The following is a 21176-nucleotide window of genomic DNA, read 5'->3' as shown; positions in this document are numbered from 1 at the left end:
CGGGTTTACTAGGGACCGTTCATGTCAGACTAATTTGATCAGCTTCTATGAAGAGGTAAGTTCCGGACTGGACCAAGGGAACCCAGTGGGCATAGTGTATATGGACTTTTCAAAAGCTTTTGATACGGTGCCACACAAAAGGTTGATACATAAAATGAGAATAATGGGGATAGGGGAAAATATGTGTAAGTGGGTTGAGAGCTGGCTCAGGGATGGGAAACAAAGGGTGGTTATTAATGGAGCACACTCGGACTGGGTCGCGGTTAGCAGTGGGGTACCACAGGGGTCAGTATTGGGCCCTCTTCTTTTTAACATATTTATTAATGATCTTGTAGAGGGCATACAGAGCAGAATTTCAATATTTGCAGATGACACTAAACTCTGCAGGGTAATCAATACAGAAGAGGACAATTTTATATTACAGGATGATTTATGTAAACTAGAAGCTTGGGCTGATAAATGGCAAATGAGCTTTAATGGGGATAAATGTAAGGTCATGCACTTGGGTAGAAGTAATAAGATGTATAACTATGTGCTTAATTCTAAAACTCTGAGCAAAACCGTCAATGAAAAAGACCTAGGAGTATGGGTGGATGACAAACTCACATTTAGTGGCCAGTGTCAGGCAGCTGCTATAAGGGCAAATAAAATAATGGGATGCATTAAAAGAGGCATAGATGCTCATGAGGAGAACATAATTTTACCTCTATACAAGTCACTAGTTCGACCACACTTAGAATACTGTGCACAGTTCTGGTCTCCGGTGTATAAGAAAGACATAGCTGAACTAGAGCGGGTGCAGAGAAGAGCGACCAAGGTTATTAGAGGACTGGGGGGTCTGCAATACCAAGATAGGTTATTACACTTGGGGCTATTTAGTTTGGAAAAACGAAGGCTAAGGGGTGATCTTATGTTAATGTATAAATATATGAGGGGACAGTACAAAGACCTTTCTGATGATCTTTTTAATCATAGACCTGAGACAGGGACAAGGGGGCATCCTCTACGTCTGGAGGAAAAAAGGTTTAAGCATAATAACAGACGCGGATTCTTTACTGTAAGAGCAGTGAGACTATGGAACTCTCTGCCGTATGATGTTGTAATGAGTGATTCATTACTTAAATTTAAGAGGGGACTGGATGCCTTTCTGGAAAAGTATAATGTTACAGGGTATATACACTAGATTCCTTGATAGGGCGTTGATCCAGGGAACTAGTCTGATTGCCGTATGTGGAGTCGGGAAGGAATTTTTTTCCCCAATGTGGAGCTTACTCTTTGCCACATGGTTTTTTTTTGCCTTCCTCTGGATCAACATGTTAGGGCATGTTAGGTTAGGCTATGGGTTGAACTAGATGGACTTAAAGTCTTCCTTCAACCTTAATAACTATGCTACTATGATCCCTGAATTATTTCTGGATCGCCCATAGACTATACGCTTCCACATTATACTCTACGTTAACGTTCTAAAACGTCACTGCATAGTGTAACAGCTGCACAAAGTCATACAGTTGTGGAGGAGCAGCTGTCAGACACAGCCAGACTCCCCATAGAGAATGCAGAGGTTTGTTACCGTTTCTGCGTTCTCGATCACTGTATACACATTACTGAGCAAGTACTATGTATACAGTATAGGAAGCACTGAAAGCTCTTACTCCTCCGGACCCAGTGGTCATGTGCTTGTTGAGAGTATGGAGGGAGAAGCAGTTGCTGGATCCTAGAAGACCCACTCAGCTCTGCTCGTTAGCCAGGACGCTGAATTTCCATTGTAACTGGGGCTTTTATACCAGCCCAAGTTACAGTGAAAATCAAATAAAATAAAAAGTAGTTAAAAGTTTAAATGCTCCCCGCATGGGTCTCTCTTGATAATCTTTTTAAGGGAGAGAAAAGGAGGGAAAGGTAGAAAAGGATGCCTGAAATTAAATTAAATTCTGAGATGGAGTTAAAATAAAAAAAAATATATGTGAAAAACAGCCATATTTCCTTTATTTTTCCAAGAGTTATTGCCCCAAAAAAATAAAAATGAGAGTTTGCAAATAAAAAAAATTAGGCCCCTTGCATCATGAAAAAAAAATGACTTGAATATGCAAAGGGGAAAAAAATCTTGCAGCTCTATAAACAGCATATATGGAAAAAACTCAAAAATGGTACAGGGGTAAATGCTCTGGTCTTTAACTGGTTAACAACAACCTTTTTTCCCCCACTATTTCTACTGGTAAGCAATATGTGAAATAAGTGAGGTGAGTTGGCAACAAGCCAATAAGCATACCTTCAAATTAACCAAACAATGGTTATTCCAGAAGAAGATACTGGTTTTGGAATGGCCCAGCCAGAGCCCAGACCTGGATCTAATTTAAAAAATTGTGGATGCCCCTGAAAAGGGCACTGCATACAGTGGATGGCCCTGAAGAGGGCACTGCACACAGTGGACAGCCCTGAAGAGGGCACTGCACACAGTGGACGGCCCTGAAGAGGGCGCTGCACACAGTGGACGCCGCTGAAGAGGGCGCTGCACACAGTGGACGCCGCTGAAGAGGGCACTGCACACAGTGGACGGCCCTGAAGAGGGCGCTGCACACAGTGGACGGCCCTGAAGAGGGCGCTGCACACAGTGGATGGCCCTGAAGAGGGTGCTGCACACAGTGGACGCCGCTGAAGAGGGCGCTGCACACAGTGGACAGCCCTGAAGAGGGCGCTGCACACAGTGGACGGCCCTGAAGAGGGCGCTGCACACAGTGGACGGCCCTGAAGAGGGCGCTGCACACAGTGGACGGCCCTGAAGAGGGCACTGCACACAGTGGACGGCCCTGAAGAGGGCGCTGCACACAGTGGACGGCCCTGAAGAGGGTGCTACACACAGTAGATGGCCCTGAAGAGGGTGCTACACACAGTAGATGGCCCTGAAGAGGGTGCTACACACAGTAGATGGCCCTGAAGAGGGTGCTACACACAGGGGATGGCCCTGAAGAGGGCACTGCACACAGCGAGCGGTCCTGAAGAGGGCGCTACACACAGTGGATGGCACTGTAGAGGGCTCTGCACACAGTGGATGCTGTTGTGAAATTGGATTCTGGGCTCCCCCGGTGGCCACTGGTGGAATTGAACTTGTGTGCATCATCCTCTCTGTTCACCTGTTCCCATCAGGATGTGGGAGTCTCTATATAACCTTGCTCCTCTGTCAGTTTCATGCCGGTCAACAATGTAATCAGAAGCCTTTCTTTGCATGTTCCTGCTACTAGACAACTCCCAGCTAAGTTGGACTTTCGTCCTTGTTTGTTTTTGCATTTTGTTCCAGTTCACAGCTGCTGTTTCGTTACTGTGTCTGGAAAGCTCTTGTGATCTGAAATTGCCACTCTGGTGTTATGAGTTAATACTAGAGTCTTAAAGTAATTTCTGGATGGTGTTTTGATAGGGTTTTCAGCTGACCATGAAAGTGCCCTTTCTGTCTTCCTGCTATCTAGTAAGCGGACCTCGATTTTGCTAAACCTATTTTCATACTACGTTTGTCATTTCATCTAAAATCACCGCCAATATATGTGGGGGCCTCAGTCTGCCTTTTGGGGAAATTTCTCTAGAGGTGAGCCAGGACTGTATTTTCCTCTGCTAGGATTAGTTAGTCCTCCGGCTGGCGCTGGGCGTCTAGGGATAAAACGTAGGCACGCTACCCGGCCACTGTTAATTGTGCGGCAGGTTTAGTTCATGGTCAGTTTAGATTCCATCTTCCAAGAGCTAGTTCTTATATATGCTGGGCTATGTTCTCTCGCCATTGAGAATCATGACAGTTTGACCGGCCCAAAAGGGTTAAATTATTGGCTGAGAAAGGAGGGAAAAAAGAAGTCTGCTGAAAATTTTTATTTTTTTTTTTCTCTAGTTCTGAGTGTGCTCATAATTGAATCACTTGCTAGTCTGCCTATACTGCAGCCTTCCTCTCTTTCTCTCCTTCTAATCCTTGAATGGCTCTGTGTTCACCTGTTTGAAATGGATCTTCAGAGTGTAGCTACAGGTTTGAATAATCTCGCCACGAAGGTACAAAATTTGCAAGATTTTGTTGTTCATGCACCTATGTCTGAACCTAGAATTCCTTTGCCTGAATTTTTTTCAGGGAATAGATCTTGCTTTCAAAATTTTAAAAATAATTGCAAATTGTTTTTGTCCCTGAAGTCTCGCTCTGCCGGAGATCCTGCACAGCAGGTCAGGATTGTAATTTCCTTGCTCCGGGGCGACCCTCAAGATTGGGCTTTTGCATTGACACCAGGGGATCCTGCGTTGCTCAATGTGGATGCGTTTTTTCTGGCCTTGGGGTTGCTTTATGAGGAACCTCATTTAGAGCTTCAGGCGGAAAAAGCTTTGATGTCCCTATCTCAGGGGCAAGATGAAACTGAAATATACTGCCAAAAATTCCGTAAATGGTCTGTGCTTACTCAGTGGAATGAGTGTGCCCTGGCGGCGATTTTCAGAGAAGGTCTCTCTGATGCCATTAAGGATGTTATGGTGGGGTTCCCTGTGCCTGCGGGTCTGAATGAGTCCATGACAATGGCTATTCAGATCGATAGGCGTCTGCGGGAGCGCAAACCTGTGCACCATTTGACGGTGTCTACTGAGAAGACGCCAGAAAATATGCAATGTGATAGAATTCTGTCCAGAAGCGAGCGGCAGAATTTTAGACGAAAAAATGGGTTGTGCTTCTATTGTGGTGATTCAACTCATGTTATATCAGCATGCTCTAAGCGTACTAAGAAGCTTGACAAGTCTGTTTCAATTAGCACTTTACAGTCTAAGTTTATTCTATCTGTGACCCTGATTTGTTCTTTATCATCTATTACCGCGGACGCCTATGTCGACTCTGGCGCCGCTTTGAGTCTTATGGATTGGTCCTTTGCCAAACGCTGTGGGTATGATTTGGAGCCTTTGGAAGCTCCTATACCTCTGAAGGGGATTGACTCCACCCCATTGGCTAGTAATAAACCACAATACTGGACACAAGTAACTATGCGTATTAATCCGGATCACCAGGAGATTATTCGCTTTCTGGTGCTGTATAATCTACATGATGTTTTGGTGCTAGGATTGCCATGGCTGCAATCTCATAACCCAGTCCTCGACTGGAAAGCTATGTCTGTGTTAAGTTGGGGATGTAAAGGGACTCATGGGGACGTACCTTTGGTTTCCATTTCATCATCTATTCCCTCTGAGATTCCTGAATTCTTGTCTGACTATCGTGACGTTTTTGAAGAACCCAAGCTTGGTTCACTACCTCCGCACCGGGAGTGCGATTGTGCCATAGATTTGATTCCGGGTAGTAAATACCCTAAGGGTCGTTTATTTAATCTGTCTGTGCCTGAACACGCTGCTATGCGAGAATATATAAAGGAGTCCTTGGAAAAGGGACATATTCGTCCTTCGTCATCTCCCTTAGGAGCCGGTTTTTTCTTTGTGTCTAAGAAAGATGGCTCTTTGAGGCCGTGTATTGATTATCGGCTTTTGAATAAAATCACGGTTAAATATCAATATCCGTTACCACTGCTGACTGATTTGTTTGCTCGTATAAAGGGGGCCAAGTGGTTCTCTAAGATTGATCTCCGTGGGGCGTATAATTTGGTGCGAATCAAGCAGGGGGATGAGTGGAAAACCGCATTTAATACGCCCGAGGGCCACTTTGAGTATTTGGTGATGCCTTTTGGTCTTTCAAATGCCCCTTCAGTCTTCCAGTCCTTTATGCATGACATTTTCCGCGATTATTTGGATAAATTTATGATTGTGTATCTGGATGATATTCTGATTTTTTCGGATGACTGGGACTCTCATGTCCAGCAGGTCAGGAGGGTTTTTCAGGTTTTGCGGTCTAATTCCTTGTGTGTGAAGGGTTCTAAGTGCGTTTTTGGGGTTCAAAAGATTTCCTTCTTGGGATACATTTTTTCCCCCTCTTCCATCGAGATGGATCCTGTCAAGGTTCAGGCTATTTGTGATTGGACGCAACCCTCTTCTCTTAAGAGTCTTCAGAAATTTTTGGGCTTTGCTAACTTTTATCGTCTATTTATTGCTGGTTTTTCTGATGTTGTTAAACCATTGAGTGATTTGACTAAGAAGGGTGCTGATGTTGCTGATTTGTCCCCTGATGCTGTGGAGGCCTTTCGGGAGCTTAAGCGCCGCTTTTCTTCCGCCCCTGTGTTGCGTCAGCCTGATGTTGCTCTTCCTTTTCAGGTTGAGGTCGACGCTTCTGAAATCGGAATTGGGGCGGTGTTGTCGCAGAGAAGTTCCGACTGCCCCGTGATGAGACCTTGTGCTTTTTTTTCCCGTAAATTTTCGCCCGCCGAGCGGAATTATGATATTGGGAATCGGGAGCTTTTGGCCATGAAGTGGGCTTTTGAGGAGTGGCGTCACTGGCTTGAGGGGGCCAGACATCAGGTGGTGGTATTGACTGACCACAAAAATTTAATTTACCTTGAGTCTGCCAGGCGCCTGAATCCTAGACAGGCGCGCTGGTCGTTGTTTTTCTCTCGGTTTGATTTTGTGGTGTCATACCTACCGGGTTCTAAGAATGTTAAGGCGGATGCCCTTTCTAGGAGTTTTGAGCCTGACTCCCCTGGTAATTCTGAGCCCACAGGTATCCTTAAGGATGGAGTGATATTGTCTGCCGTTTCTCCAGACCTGCGGCGGGCCTTGCAGGAGTTTCAGGCGGATAGACCGGATCGTTGCCCACCTGGTAGACTGTTTGTTCCTGATGATTGGACCAGTAGAGTCATCTCTGAGGTTCATTCTTCTGCGTTGGCAGGTCATCCTGGAATCTTTGGTACCAGGGATTTGGTGGCAAGGTCCTTCTGGTGGCCTTCCCTGTCACGAGATGTGCGAGGCTTTGTGCAGTCTTGTGACGTTTGTGCTCGGGCCAAGCCTTGTTGTTCTCGGGCTAGTGGATTGTTGTTGCCCTTGCCTATTCCGAAGAGGCCTTGGACGCACATCTCGATGGATTTTATTTCGGATCTGCCTGTTTCTCAGAAGATGTCTGTCATCTGGGTGGTGTGTGACCGTTTCTCTAAGATGGTCCATTTGGTTCCCTTGCCTAAGTTGCCTTCTTCGTCCGAGTTGGTTCCTCTGTTTTTTCAAAATGTTGTTCGTTTGCATGGTATTCCGGAGAATATCGTTTCTGACAGAGGGACCCAATTCGTGTCTAGATTTTGGCGGGCATTCTGTGCTAGGATGGGCATAGATTTGTCTTTTTCGTCTGCTTTCCATCCTCAGACTAATGGCCAGACCGAGCGGACTAATCAGACCTTGGAGACATATTTGAGGTGTTTTGTGTCTGCGGATCAGGATGATTGGGTTGCTTTTTTGCCATTGGCGGAGTTCGCCCTCAATAATCGGGCCAGCTCTGCCACCTTGGTGTCCCCGTTTTTCTGTAATTCGGGGTTTCATCCTCGATTTTCCTCCGGTCAGGTGGAATCTTCGGATTGTCCTGGAGTGGATGCTGTGGTGGAGAGGTTGCATCAGATTTGGGGGCAGGTAGTGGACAATTTGAAGTTGTCCCAGGAGAAGACTCAGCTTTTTGCCAACCGCCGTCGTCGTGTTGGTCCTCGGCTTTGTGTTGGGGACTTGGTGTGGTTGTCTTCTCGTTTTGTCCCTATGAGGGTTTCTTCTCCTAAGTTTAAGCCTCGGTTCATCGGCCCGTACAAGATATTGGAGATTCTTAACCCTGTGTCCTTCCGTTTGGACCTCCCTGCATCTTTTTCTATTCATAATGTTTTTCATCGGTCATTATTGCGCAGGTATGAGGTACCGGTTGTGCCTTCCGTTGAGCCTCCTGCTCCGGTGTTGGTTGAGGGTGAGTTGGAGTACGTTGTGGAAAAGATCTTAGACTCCCGTGTTTCCAGACGGAAACTCCAGTATCTGGTCAAATGGAAGGGATACGGTCAGGAGGATAATTCTTGGGTGACTGCCTCTGATGTTCATGCCTCCGATCTTGTCCGTGCCTTTCATAGGGCTCATCCTGATCGTTCTGGTGAGGGTTCGGTGCCCCCTCCTTGAGGGGGGGGTACTGTTGTGAAATTGGATTCTGGGCTCCCCCGGTGGCCACTGGTGGAATTGAACTTGTGTGCATCATCCTCTCTGTTCACCTGTTCCCATCAGGATGTGGGAGTCTCTATATAACCTTGCTCCTCTGTCAGTTTCATGCCGGTCAACAATGTAATCAGAAGCCTTTCTTTGCATGTTCCTGCTACTAGACAACTCCCAGCTAAGTTGGACTTTCGTCCTTGTTTGTTTTTGCATTTTGTTCCAGTTCACAGCTGCTGTTTCGTTACTGTGTCTGGAAAGCTCTTGTGATCTGAAATTGCCACTCTGGTGTTATGAGTTAATACTAGAGTCTTAAAGTAATTTCTGGATGGTGTTTTGATAGGGTTTTCAGCTGACCATGAAAGTGCCCTTTCTGTCTTCCTGCTATCTAGTAAGCGGACCTCGATTTTGCTAAACCTATTTTCATACTACGTTTGTCATTTCATCTAAAATCACCGCCAATATATGTGGGGGCCTCTGTCTGCCTTTTGGGGAAATTTCTCTAGAGGTGAGCCAGGACTGTATTTTCCTCTGCTAGGATTAGTTAGTCCTCCGGCTGGCGCTGGGCGTCTAGGGATAAAACGTAGGCACGCTACCCGGCCACTGTTAATTGTGCGGCAGGTTTAGTTCATGGTCAGTTTAGATTCCATCTTCCAAGAGCTAGTTCTTATATATGCTGGGCTATGTTCTCTCGCCATTGAGAATCATGACAGGATGCCCCTCAAGAGGGCACTGCATACAGTGGACACCCCTGAAGAGGGCGCTGCACAGAGTGGATGAACCTGAAGAGGGCGCTGCACACAGTGGACGCCCTCACAATCTGACAGATTTGGAGCTACTGCAAAAAGAGTGGGCAAGATAGCTCATTCTAAATTTGGCAAGTTAATAAGCACCCCTACAAAAAGACTTAATGCTGTCTTAGCTTATTGGGGTACTTCAACAAAGTATTAATGTGATTGGCCCCTACTTTACGTATCCTTTTCATGTGAACTAACCACCATAGATAAGCACTTCACTAAACACCATGCTTTGCCAAATCCTGCTATAACCCGAGCTGTTCTTCTGGTCACATGATCTCTTGCTGAGAATCTTCTGACTTTCTGTGATGTCACCTCAGATTCTCCCTCATTTCCAGACTCTGGAAACTGATGGATGGGTGTGGCTGCAGCATGAATGGGCGTGGCTTGCATGTATGGTGGGCGTGGCTCCATTCAGCAGCGCTCACACTGTTTCCTGTTGAAAGATAAATGAATGTATTCATATACAGTGGGTACGGAACGTATTCAGGCCCCTTTAAATTTTTCACTCTTCGTTTAATTGCAGCCATTTGGTAAATTCAAAAAAGTTTATTTTTTTTCTCCTTAATGTACAATCTGCACCCCATCTTGACTGATAAAAGAACGAAATGTAGTAATTATTGCAAATTTATTAAAAAAGAAAAACTGAAATATCACAAATATAGCGTAAAACCAGTAACTGAATTAGGGTAGTGGACAACCACTTTAAGGGTTTGAATATTTATGCAGCATTATGGTTTTAGTTCTTTATTTTTCAAAATGAAAATATTTCAGTTTGTTTTTCAATAGATTTGAACAGAATATGGGTGACATTTAGGGGCATACATAGAAGTCATGTAGAAGAGCACATCTAACAACTTTTCCCCCCTAACAGAATAATTTTCCTCCTATTGAAGTACTAGTGTACAAAGAGGAGTTGATGCTGTATATCATTACATTATTTTGCTTCCTTCTCTTCCAATCACTATTCTGAAGTGCTGTTCCAATGCTTAGTACCTGCTTCTTTAGAAGCTCCTTTCATCTGCTTCCCTGCATGATCAGTACACTATATTTACACTATCAGAGTACAGGGCTTTCCCTGTCTTAGTCTATCTGCTCCCCTCTTCTTTACCTAGACAGGAGAATTAACATACTTTAATCGTTTGATTATAGTGTAACGAAATTGTTGAGCAAAAGTTGAAAGCAAAGTATTAAAACAGCTTTGCCACTAAGTAATTGAGAAAGAAATAAGGTATTGAAGTATTCATGACTGGACGATATAGCAGCTAAAAATACAGGATCACATACCAACCACATCCATCACTAGCTCAGTGAAGGTTATTGGTTACATCCATGATGGTCTATATATTAGGGGGATTAATCCTAGTATTTTTATTTGCATGGCCAGTGTATGGGTTAATGTTAAGGTAAACCTGATTGTCTTGGTCATTGTAAGGAATACTGTAAGGATCACAGCTGAGCTAGGACATTTTTAGAGCTTAGAAAGGTAAGCAACCACTGGACCATTGGTATGAAGGACAATACTGCACGCCCCACCAAGGATCTTAAAATTAACTCCTACATTTCCATTAAGAAATTGCATTTCCATATTGTAGTGCCCCACTTTGCAAGATGTAAACATGCGCAGGATTGGATGAATTTCGAGAGCATAATGGGAAATAATATTTATTTTAATGCAAAAGATTTTGATTTGAATCCTGTACACCCTGAAATACCATGGCCCCGATTAAACATTTGTTTTTTAAAGTCACTTTTCTTTTTTGTCGCCTTGTGTTAGTTGACTTTTGCTTTTTCGCCTGCGATACTTCAGCAAAATGTCTCACGCAGTTCATGAATTTTGTTCACAGTCAAATATCATTTTGATTTTTGTCTTTAACCTTTTTTGCCACTTTTTAGCTCAAAGAGGTGCATGTTTTGCCAAATGCTGCAAAAGATTGTGCCAAAAAAAGTCTGTTACATATAAAATCACTCCTGGGGTTGGGGTCTGGAGAACAATTTGCTCAAAGATTTTCATAAGTAACAAAGGGTAAATCAGGCAAAAACATCTGGAAACCCCAAACCCTGCAAACTAAAAAAATAAAAATAAGACAGGCAAATTTATAAAAAGGTGACTTTGCAAAAGGTAAAGTCAGTACTTTGTAGAGCCTCCATTGGTGACAATTACAGCTGCAAGTCTCTTTGGATAAGTCTCTATGAGCTTTCCACATCTTGCCACTGGGATTTTTGCTCATTCCTCAAGGAAAAACTGCTCCAGCTCCTTCAAGCTTGATTGTGTTCTCTGGTGAACAGCAATCTTCAAGTTTGACCACAGACTCTCAATTGGATTAAGGTCTGGGCTTTGACTAGGCCATTTACACTTTTCCCCTTAAACCAGTAGAGTGTTGTTTTAGCAGTATGCTTTGGGTTCATTTTCTTGTTTGAAGATGAACATCCGTACCAGTCTGAAATCACTGACAGACTGGTCCCCCCGACTCTGACCACTTTCCCTGTCCCTACTAACAAAAAACATCCTCACAGCATGATGCTGCCACCACCATGTTTCACTGTGGGGATGATGTTCTTGTTGTTAAGAGCTGTGTTGGTTTAACCTTACAATTTTTGTAAGTAAAGGGTTTTTTTCTGCCCAGTCTTCCATAAAGGCCACCTCTATGGAGTGTACTGCTTATTGTCGTCTTATGGACAGATTCTCCAGTCTCTGCTTGAGAACTCTGCAGCTCCTTCAGGGTTACCTTTGGTCTCTGTGCTGCCTCTCTGATTATTGCCCTCCTTGCCCGGGCTGAAAGTTTTGGTGGGCGGCCATCTCTTCGCAGGTTTGTTGTGGTATCATAATCTTTCCATTTGATGATAATGGATTTGATGATTCTCCGGGGGATCATGAGAGATTGGGATATTTTTTTTATGACCCAACCCTAACTTGTACTTCGCAACAGCTTTATCTCTGACTTGTTTGGAGATCTCCTTGGTCTTCATGGTGTTTGGTTAGTGGTGCCTCTTGCTTAATAGTGTTTGGTTAGTGGTGCCTCTTGTTAATGGTGTTGCAGCCTTTGTGGCCTTTCAGAAAAGGTAAAGTGTATATACTGAAGGACATGGGACACTTAGGAGCACACAGGTGGACCACCTCTCTCTCAGCATATGACTTATGAAGGTAATTACTTGCACCAGAAATGTTTAGGGGCTTCATCTCAAAAGGGGTGAAGGTATATGAACATAGCAATTTTTAGTTACTTGATCCATAAATTGAATTTATGCCTAGATTTTTTTCTCACTTCAGTTCACCAACTTAGACTATTTTATTTAGGGCTGATGCATCACACACAAGTTGGATTAAAAAAATAATTAATTGCAGGTTGTAATGTAACAAAATAGGTAAAAATCCAAGGGGGTGAATACATTGGCAAGCCACCGTTCAGTCTATTTACAACTCACATCGGAAAAATAGAATGATCTACGATCATAAATGTGTTTTCCAACCACAATCTGTACCTTAATCTTGTGCGCTCTTCTCTCTGCAGGCATTTGAATGGAGAAGAATCTTTCCAATTTATTCCTCGGTCACGTGAGGAGCTTCCAGAAAACTTTCCAAAGGAAATTCCTGGGATCTGTTATTTCTTGGAGATGGATAAAGGCCCGAAACAGCCAAAGCATCCTTTAACAACTGTCAGAATGAGAAAAGTTTCGTACAACATCGGCACTATGTACCTTAGGGAAACGAGCGTATGAAACCTTCTACAGATCAAAGACTATTTAAAAAGAAAAAAAAAGAAAAAAAAAAAAGCACAAGCCCTTAAATGGGTCAAGACAGAAGTGTAGAGACTCTACTGTGCCATTAACAGCAAAGAACACAACAGTGAGAACTCTGCATCAAGCCAGGCAATAATTACCTATTTTGGTGGTGAGTCACGGGTGTCGGGAACCCAGCATGGAGGATAGAAGCCCAAATTCCTTCCCTGGTGTTTCCACTTGAACAATAAACCATCTCACCCCAAAATATCCAATCTAGGAGTCTACAAAACGTTCAGGCTTTTCGTATATTCTAATGATAGACTTTCCATTTTCGGTTCTGTTTCCTACAGTGTTTGTACACATGGTTTAGCCATCTGCTTGTAGACATTCACAATGTGAATGGCAGCTATGTACCCAGTCGACGCTTCATGGCCAATCTCCACAGTGACGTGCAATTGTTAATTGTAAAGTGACCTGTAGATACGATCCTAATTTTTTCCATTTGGAATAATACTATGGAATCATGGCCAATATTCTGATGTAGCAGAGCTAAATTTGTTACGGTACTGGTTCCTTTAACGGGAATCTGTCACCAGTTTTTTTAATAAATCATTTGAGAGGAGCATAATATAGTAAGACACCCTGATTCCTGTAATATGTCACGTACTGGGCTGCTTGCTCTAGTTTTGATAACATCACTGTTTTATCTGCTGTAGCTTTAGCTGCTCTTTTAGGGCAAAGGTAAAAATTCCCCTTGCGATAAGGGTAAGTTCACACTAAGCATTTTTTCAGCATTTTTTTTTCCTGCAGCAAAACCTGATTTCTTGGCAGGGAAGAAGCTGCAGAAAAAAAGCATGCTTTCTTTGTTTTTTCGCAGCATTTTTCTCAGCGTTTTTAATGCCTTTTTTGGGTGTTTTTGTGGCGCTTTTGGCCTACTAGATTTGTCTCTTGTGCATGCTGATAAAATATAGTGTTGGAAAAAAAATCATATTCCATAGAATCATCTCTATTCGTCTTTATCTTTTTATATAGCGCTAACATATTCCGCAGCGCTTTACAGTTTGCACACTTTATCATCGCTGTCCCCGATGGGGCTCACAATCTAAATTCCCTATCAGTATGTCTTTGGAATCAGGTTTTGGCACAAAAAAACGCACCAATACATGATACCTAAATTTTTGGTGCGGTTTTTTTTTTACCACTCATTCACTTCAATGGTTGAAAAATGCTGAAAAAACGCTGAAAGAACTGGCGTGCTGTATGTCCAAAAAACCATGCAAAGCACAAAAAAAAATCTGTGTGCAGGAGATTTCTGAAATCTCATAGGCTTTGCTGGAACTGTAAAATGCAGCTGAAAATTAGCATAAAAAGGCATAAAAAAGCAGCAAAAATGCCCAGTGTGAACTTAACCTAAATCAAATTTTTTTTTCTTCCAATCCTTTGTGAAATCAACGGTGCTGTGATAAATTGTATCGTATCACAAATTACACTCTGCTACATCTCACCTCCGCTACGGCAGTGCAAGTAGCGCTAAAAGACTTCTTGAATCTCATCGTTTTCAGCAATACTATGACCCATTGGGACCACGTCTTCTTTTTCGATGTGGAGTTTTGCTTTCCTATCACATTTATTTTCATATACTGAAGCAACATTTTTAATAGCATGTGTTAGGGGGGTGTATACATTTTTTTATGTTCACGTCAACATGGGACATCACATGAGTAAAGACGGTAACCAGATAACCGACCACCATAGCATCTGAATGTAATTTCTAAATGCTGTTCTATAAGAAACATTTTCTGACCATTTCTAATGAAATATTTAACCTTTCATAAATCCATCGGTGTATATAAATATTCCGATAAGGACCGTTTTTACAATTTTAGACGAGCTCGTTAACTTGCCGCCTTTCCTTAAGTGTTAGTAGTCAAAGTGACATTTGAGATTGACTTATATTGTACCTCTTGATTTATGGATCCATGCGAAAAAAATATAAAGACAACATAAAGTCTACTACAAAGGGGATTTTGTTTGCCAAGGTCCTCAAAAAGAAATACGGTATATATCGAGATCTACTTCCCCATTCTACCTCGTCAAATGTAAGGTATCATGCATGAACCGGTCACTATCTCTCACAAGGTCAGTACACTCATCTCATGCTGCTGTCATCATTCATCATTCACACCACTGCCCAAACCACAGGCAGCATGAATTAGAGGATGTTTTTCTCTGAAATGCTTGGAGAAAATCTAGATTGATGGGCAACTAAAATGTACAATTTCAGATAGAAGTGGGTTGCACCTATGATATGTCTGCCCCTGGGTTGAAGACTGTACGAAGATGCGAGATTAGTTTGGCACAGTCCCTGGTTGTCTTTTCCCTGCACTGATCCAAGTGATTGACAAGTCTTTCCTTATGGGACATACTTGTCAATCAACTAGAGTGCAGGGAGTAGCCAGCCTGAGGCCATTCTGGACCAGCCTCTTCTCTAACTATGGTCCTCAGCTGGAACTTCAACCTATATTTTCTCTGAAACATCGGATCACTTCAGAGAAGAAGATACCTGTCTACAGTTGTACAGCCATGATCTGATTCATGCTGCCTGTGGTTTTTGCAGCTGGAATCAAGTGACCGCTTCCTTTTAAACGTTAGTCTTCAAAAAGTCACCTTGACAGAGATGACAAATTTGCTTGAGGCAAGTAAAATTAGCCTCAATGGTTTAAAAAAAATTCAGATTCTCCTGAATCCATTTTTTTTATAAGAATGCTCACCTCACCACTCTTCAATCTCGCCACTGAACGTATCAATATAAATCAAATGTTCCTAACTATGTTCTCAGATCCTCCCAGGCATAAAAGAAATATCTTAATGCTCACCTGTCTCCTCAGCCCACTGTCCAGTCCTCTGCTGTGTCTGGCTTCTTCGTATTCTATGCAACGTTCCCTTAAGGTCATTTTATTCTCTTCCGGCACTGACTAGACCTCAAACATGACTATGTGTATTGCCTGAGGTCCAGTCAGTTCCTCAGGAGGTGCACATTAAGACGTCAAGATGCGGTTCATGATGCCAGAGGTCTATTTGGCATTGGACATCCCAACGCAAAGTGAAGAAGCCAAAAGCAGAAAGAAGAAACTGAGGGAAAGAAGATGCCAGATGAAGTGGAAGACTGGCTGGTGGGTTGGGTGAAGAAGAGCAGGTGAGCGGAGAGGTGAGTATTAATAATGATAATTTTATTTGTATAGCACCAACATATTCTGCAGCAAACAACAATATCAGACATTACAGTGCAACACACAGTTTCCCGTTGCAAACAACAGAAGGCCCCGCTCGCAAGAGCTCACAATCTATGATGATGTTGGGTGACACACTGGTATTTACTCTTTTTTATTTTTTACAAAATTGCATGATCTGCCCAAATTTTTCAGCATTGAGGACACGATTAATTCTGACCAAATCCTCAACTCTATTTACAGCCCCAAACTTGGAATGACCCTCCACCATGCTTCACTGTGGCCTGCAGACATTCGTTATGATACCACCTTTTGGCTTCAATTCTTCTATAAAGACCAGTTCTGGCAAGATGGAAAAGTAGAAGGGAATACTGGGTTCTCAGTAGTAGTAGTTACTGCTAAGATCAGATCTACCACAATTTGATTTCGCCAAATTGTGCTAAATTTACCTGAAAATTGGATTCTCAGCTAAGTTATTCTCCAGAAATTGAATGTTCCTTTTTACAATCTGGGGTCTTTAGGGAACCAAAAGCATAAAAAAGGAAAATTCAATGTACATCGAATATCTTCGATGCAGATCAAATTTCCTTGCAAAAATTCGAGTAAACTTTAAAGCTGAGTTTAGGCAAATTCGCTCACCACTGCTTGATAGTAGAGAATCAAAGAGTCCAAGTTTTCTTAAAATCCCAATATAAATTAACAAGTGTAGTCAAAGTCAATGTCTCCACAGCAGCGTCCATATTCTTCAATATCACCTTTGTTTGGTGCCTGTTTCATTTTATGCTTTCTTGTCTCTATATGTGCTGAGCATTGTGTGCCTCTATGAGCTTGTTCATACATGAATATTTTCAATTATTTACACCAAGAAACAAATCTTTTCTGAGATTTTCCAAGACATTAACATTGATGACCTTTCCTTAGGAAAGGTCCTATCTGTAGGATAGGTCATCGATGTCTGATCAGTGTGGGTGCAATACCTGCCGATCAGCTGTTTCCGGTGTCGTCCTGAAATGCTCAGTTATGGAACTGCTACTAGCAGTGGCCATGACCGGGTACTACGCATCCACCCAGTTAATTTCAATTCTTATTCCATCGACGGAGCTATGCTGTGCATCTCCATAACTAAGCAATTCCAGCCGACACCAGGAGCAGATAATCGACGGTGGTGCCAGTTGTCGCAACCCCACTGATCAGACATTGATGACTTATCCTAAGGATAGGACACCAATGTTAAAGTCCTGGAAAATCCCTTTAAGTTTTACAATCTCAAGGTGGAAGTTGGGAGTAGAGGATGTCATAAGATGGCACTGCATGGATTTGTACAGTATGCATATGAATGTCACTTGTGAGTTCCCTGTATGTGACTTCTTATATACAAGGTGCAGGTTCGCATTATATCTAAACTATTAATTTCCATGTATCACTCATTTAACCAAGGCAAATACTTTACTAGTGGGAATGTTCTGCTAAGCCATTCACTAGAGACATATAATATATATAACACAGGTGAATTGGTCATTAACCCTTCAGGGCTTTATTATTTATGCAATATGTTTAGTGATAAGCGAGTGTACTCGTTGCTCGGGTGACCTCCAAGTATTTATGACTGCTCGGAGATTTAGTTTTCCTGGCAGCAGCTGAATGATTTACAGCTACTAGCCAGCCTGAGTACAAGTGGGGGTTGCCTGGTTGCTAGGGAATCCCCACATGTAATCAAGCTGTCTAGTAGCTGTAAATCATTCAGCTGTGGCGGTGAAAACTAAATCTCCGCGCACTAAAAAATACTCGGAGGTCACAGGAGTGTGATCAGGAAAACCCGAGCAACTAGTACACTCGCTCATCACTAAATATGTTATCTCGCTCTGTTCATGTGAATTTTCACTCTCAGACGACATGTTATTAGTTAAATATAAATTGATCTACATATTTGTTATGATCGTTTCTCAATATATCATCATTTTGGAACTTTGCTGATACCTAGCTCCAAATACCCTGCTTAGATGTAGTGTTATATGATAACATTCTGGCCACATGTACTGCCTCTAGCGCATACTGATTATACAGTGTACTGAATAATAACAGAGTCTACAATTGGCTCCCTCTAGTGGCGACTGCTAGAAGTCTGAATTGTACAATGTAGCTATGCAGGGGATTTGGAGCTCTATTATCAAAGAACAAGTATAAAGACATAGAGGTCTAGCAAACGTTATCTAGTCTCATCTTGATATCTTGTCGCATTGAGATTAAGTGTAGATCAACGCCTAAAATCAAATTGGTCAACTAGTTCGTCCAATGTTACCTTATTCTTCTTAAGTGAGACAATTGATCAAAATGGTGTGCTATGAGCAGTGATAACCTTTGCTACATCTGAGATTGGACATTCATTTTAATGTAAGACATAAGAACAACAAAAGCTTTGGGTTCATTTTTAAGGGAACTTGTTGGATAATTTTTGGACCGTTAACCACTGTCATGCCATTAATTACATGAACCAAAAATATTTCCAATGTGTTCTAAATCTGATGAAGCTGACTCTCGGGAATCTCTTTTTACAAATGGAGTGTTGTATGCAAATCGTTATAGTAGTCATCTGGGTGGTGCTAATATCAGAAAGGAGTCTGGATTCCGGCACCACTCCCAAATCCTTGCGTTATTGACAATGTTAACAACTCTACATCACCACCAGACTTCTCCAAAACTTGTCTAACATGGTGATACCTTGTACTCCCATCAGGAATATGGTAAGGGTTACTGCGCATGGCTAAAAGGGGTTATCGAAAACCACTCTTTTGTGGCTGCAGTTTGTTTGAAAAACATACTTCGCTTTACTCATCCTCCATGTTCCCGTTCCTGGTGTCTGTTTTTATCTGCAGAGCTAATGTTATGTCGACAGTGCTGCAGCTAATCAGTGACCTCAGCGTCTCTAGCCAGAGACTCATCAGAGCCGCTGAGATCAGTAATTGGCTGCAGCACTGTCGACATTGCAGCTTCCAAGCAGAAGCTACCAGAAGAATGGAGCGGTCACTTCTTTCAGCCACTTGGTGGATAAAAGAAGGTCAGAAAGACTGAGCATGTGCACAGCAAGTCATTTATACATTGCAACGCATATGTTCATTGTTTTTCGAATTTTTTTGTCGTGTGCACATACCCTTAATCAATGCTGCCCAAGCGAAAACCTTTTTCGATAGTCCAATCACAGGCACAGTACAGAAATGAAGGAGAGCGGTTTTGCACTAGGACTGAGTGACTTCCCGATATTGTCTCCACCTACATGACTCTTCAGTGAGTTCAGGGACTTGTCTGCATCACATTTAGTATACAGAGGCATGGTTATACACATTGTCAGTTCAAAAGGTACCACAGTGGTGAATTTGGGGGATAAAACCACCTAACAGGTTCCTTCTAAAGCAAATGTTCAACTCCAGGCTAAGTTTTACATATTATTTACAGGCGTAATCTACGTACATTGCATGATGCTTTTTATGCCTCTATCAACAGCCACAAAAACTGCTAAACTTTAGAGTCCCTTACACTATCCAGTGCCATATAGAATTAGATTACACGACATTCACTCGTTTAACCTGCAGTCCTATGTAAATAAAATGGCGACACATCATAACTAGTTGTACTCCCATTCTTCTTCATCCGTAACTTCTCTCCTTAACCGGCAATACCAAGACCCTCAAAGGGGCTATACCCCCAAAACACGAGGGACACTCATGTATATTATATATCCTGTAATTAACTTTTTATACAGCCTAATGTAAAGTGGATCTCATGACCTGCCCCTCCTCCATCACTAGGGATCACGTTTCTTCATCCCTTTGGATAAATTTGTGTATGTCGTGTACACGGTTCGTCTTCTATATTTTCTATTTATATATAGAATATAAATATATATATCTCTACAAATGTATGTTTAACGAGAAATACGACAATTGCATGGTAAGATATTGTCATAGGAGCTGGCTACATGGAAATAATCTATAGGTGTTATTATTTGTTAATTATCCGGTTTATTATGTAACGGTACGGCTTTATTTTCAGGTCTTTGTATGTTCCATGAGTCCGACCATCTTATTATTCCATTACTGTATATACAGTAACATCTATATAGGCACTTTAAGGCTGTGGACGACGTACGATTGATAATATGTACAATTTTTTCCTAGGCGATGTTAGTTCTGACGCTCCTCTTATTCAGAATGACGTCATCCGTACAGTTCACCACAAACGAAATAAAAAATAAAAACAATATTTGCCAAGAGGTGACCAAAAAGTCTCAACACACTAATGACTTATTTTGGTCTGAAATCTAAAGTCTTGTCTTTCCTAACATGCACTAAGATATCTATATCTTATATCTATGAATGTAACCATTTGCTTACCTAAATAAAAGCTGAAGATATATGGTTCATAACTTATTTCTATCATTGGTGCCGTTATTTTATATACGCGCATACGCCAAGGGGATTTTTATTTATTTCTTTACTTAAAAGCATGTAATTTGGGCTCATGACTTTACTAAGAATCTGTCAGTCACCTATGACAGTCTATGGGGCCAGACCGAGAGGTCTATGGAAAATCATGGAGACATGTCCAATTTTGATCAAATTTGGCACTGCAAGTCAATGGGTTCGTAAAAATTTTGGGCCACACTTGGAAGACTTCTGAGTTTGGTTCAATTTTCATGGACTGTCAGCTTAGAGAAGGTGTAAAAATTTTAAGTGGAAATGCCTGACTTCATTTTAACCAGATAAAGATTTTTTTAAAAATGCCATCAATTATGATAAAAAATTAATCATAACAATTATATTACATTTTCTTCTCCTCTTCTGAAACGAACAGGATTCCACCAATGGTTTCTGAATTTTCTGTACTAGCCAGATGGACATATAAGCACTGCAGCCAATCACTGTCAGTGAATGACTGTCTCCTGTCACATGCCTGTTTGAACCAGTCTCTACATCTCTACATCCAGTTCTGAACCACTGCAGCTAATCACTGGCAGCAGGTGACACAATATAGCCAGAACAGGAAGTATAGAGATTGAGGAGGAAGGGACACACATGCATTGATGTATAAGATGTGGGGGAACAGTATCATTTTATTTATTTTACTTGCTTAAACAGCACCATCATATCCCACAGAACTTTACAGATATTATAATCACTGTCCCCATTGCGGCTCACAATCCACATTCCCTATCAGTATGGTCAATGGAGTGTGGGAGGAAACTGGAGGACCCGGAGGAAACCCAGGCAAACCCGGGGAGAACATTCAAACTCCTTGCAGATGTTGTCCTTGGTGGGATTTGAACATATTTTCTGCACTTTTTACATTTTAATCATTGGTGAACAAGTCGTTGAAAGGGAGTCTGTTG

At 42.1% G+C, this 21176-nt stretch overlaps 1 protein-coding gene across 1 annotated transcript in view; it reads left to right on the top strand.

Moving 5' to 3' along the window:
• The window catches only part of GUCY1A2 (guanylate cyclase 1 soluble subunit alpha 2), a 338699-nt gene extending 325994 nt beyond the window's left edge, over window positions 1-12705 (top strand). Inside the window, exon 8 of the mRNA XM_077298399.1 lies at window positions 12353-12705. Within this exon, the coding sequence (XP_077154514.1) occupies window positions 12353-12560 (208 nt within the window). The 3' untranslated portion in view covers window positions 12561-12705. The remainder of the gene's footprint in view (window positions 1-12352) is intronic.
• Window positions 12706-21176: the final 8471 nt, after the last annotated feature.

This window comes from Ranitomeya variabilis, chromosome 3 (genome assembly GCF_051348905.1).
Source record: "Ranitomeya variabilis isolate aRanVar5 chromosome 3, aRanVar5.hap1, whole genome shotgun sequence".
NCBI lineage: Eukaryota > Metazoa > Chordata > Amphibia > Anura > Dendrobatidae > Ranitomeya > Ranitomeya variabilis.
The sequence above is the reverse complement of the archived record's forward strand: the minus strand, read 5'-3'. Positions and strand labels throughout refer to the sequence as shown.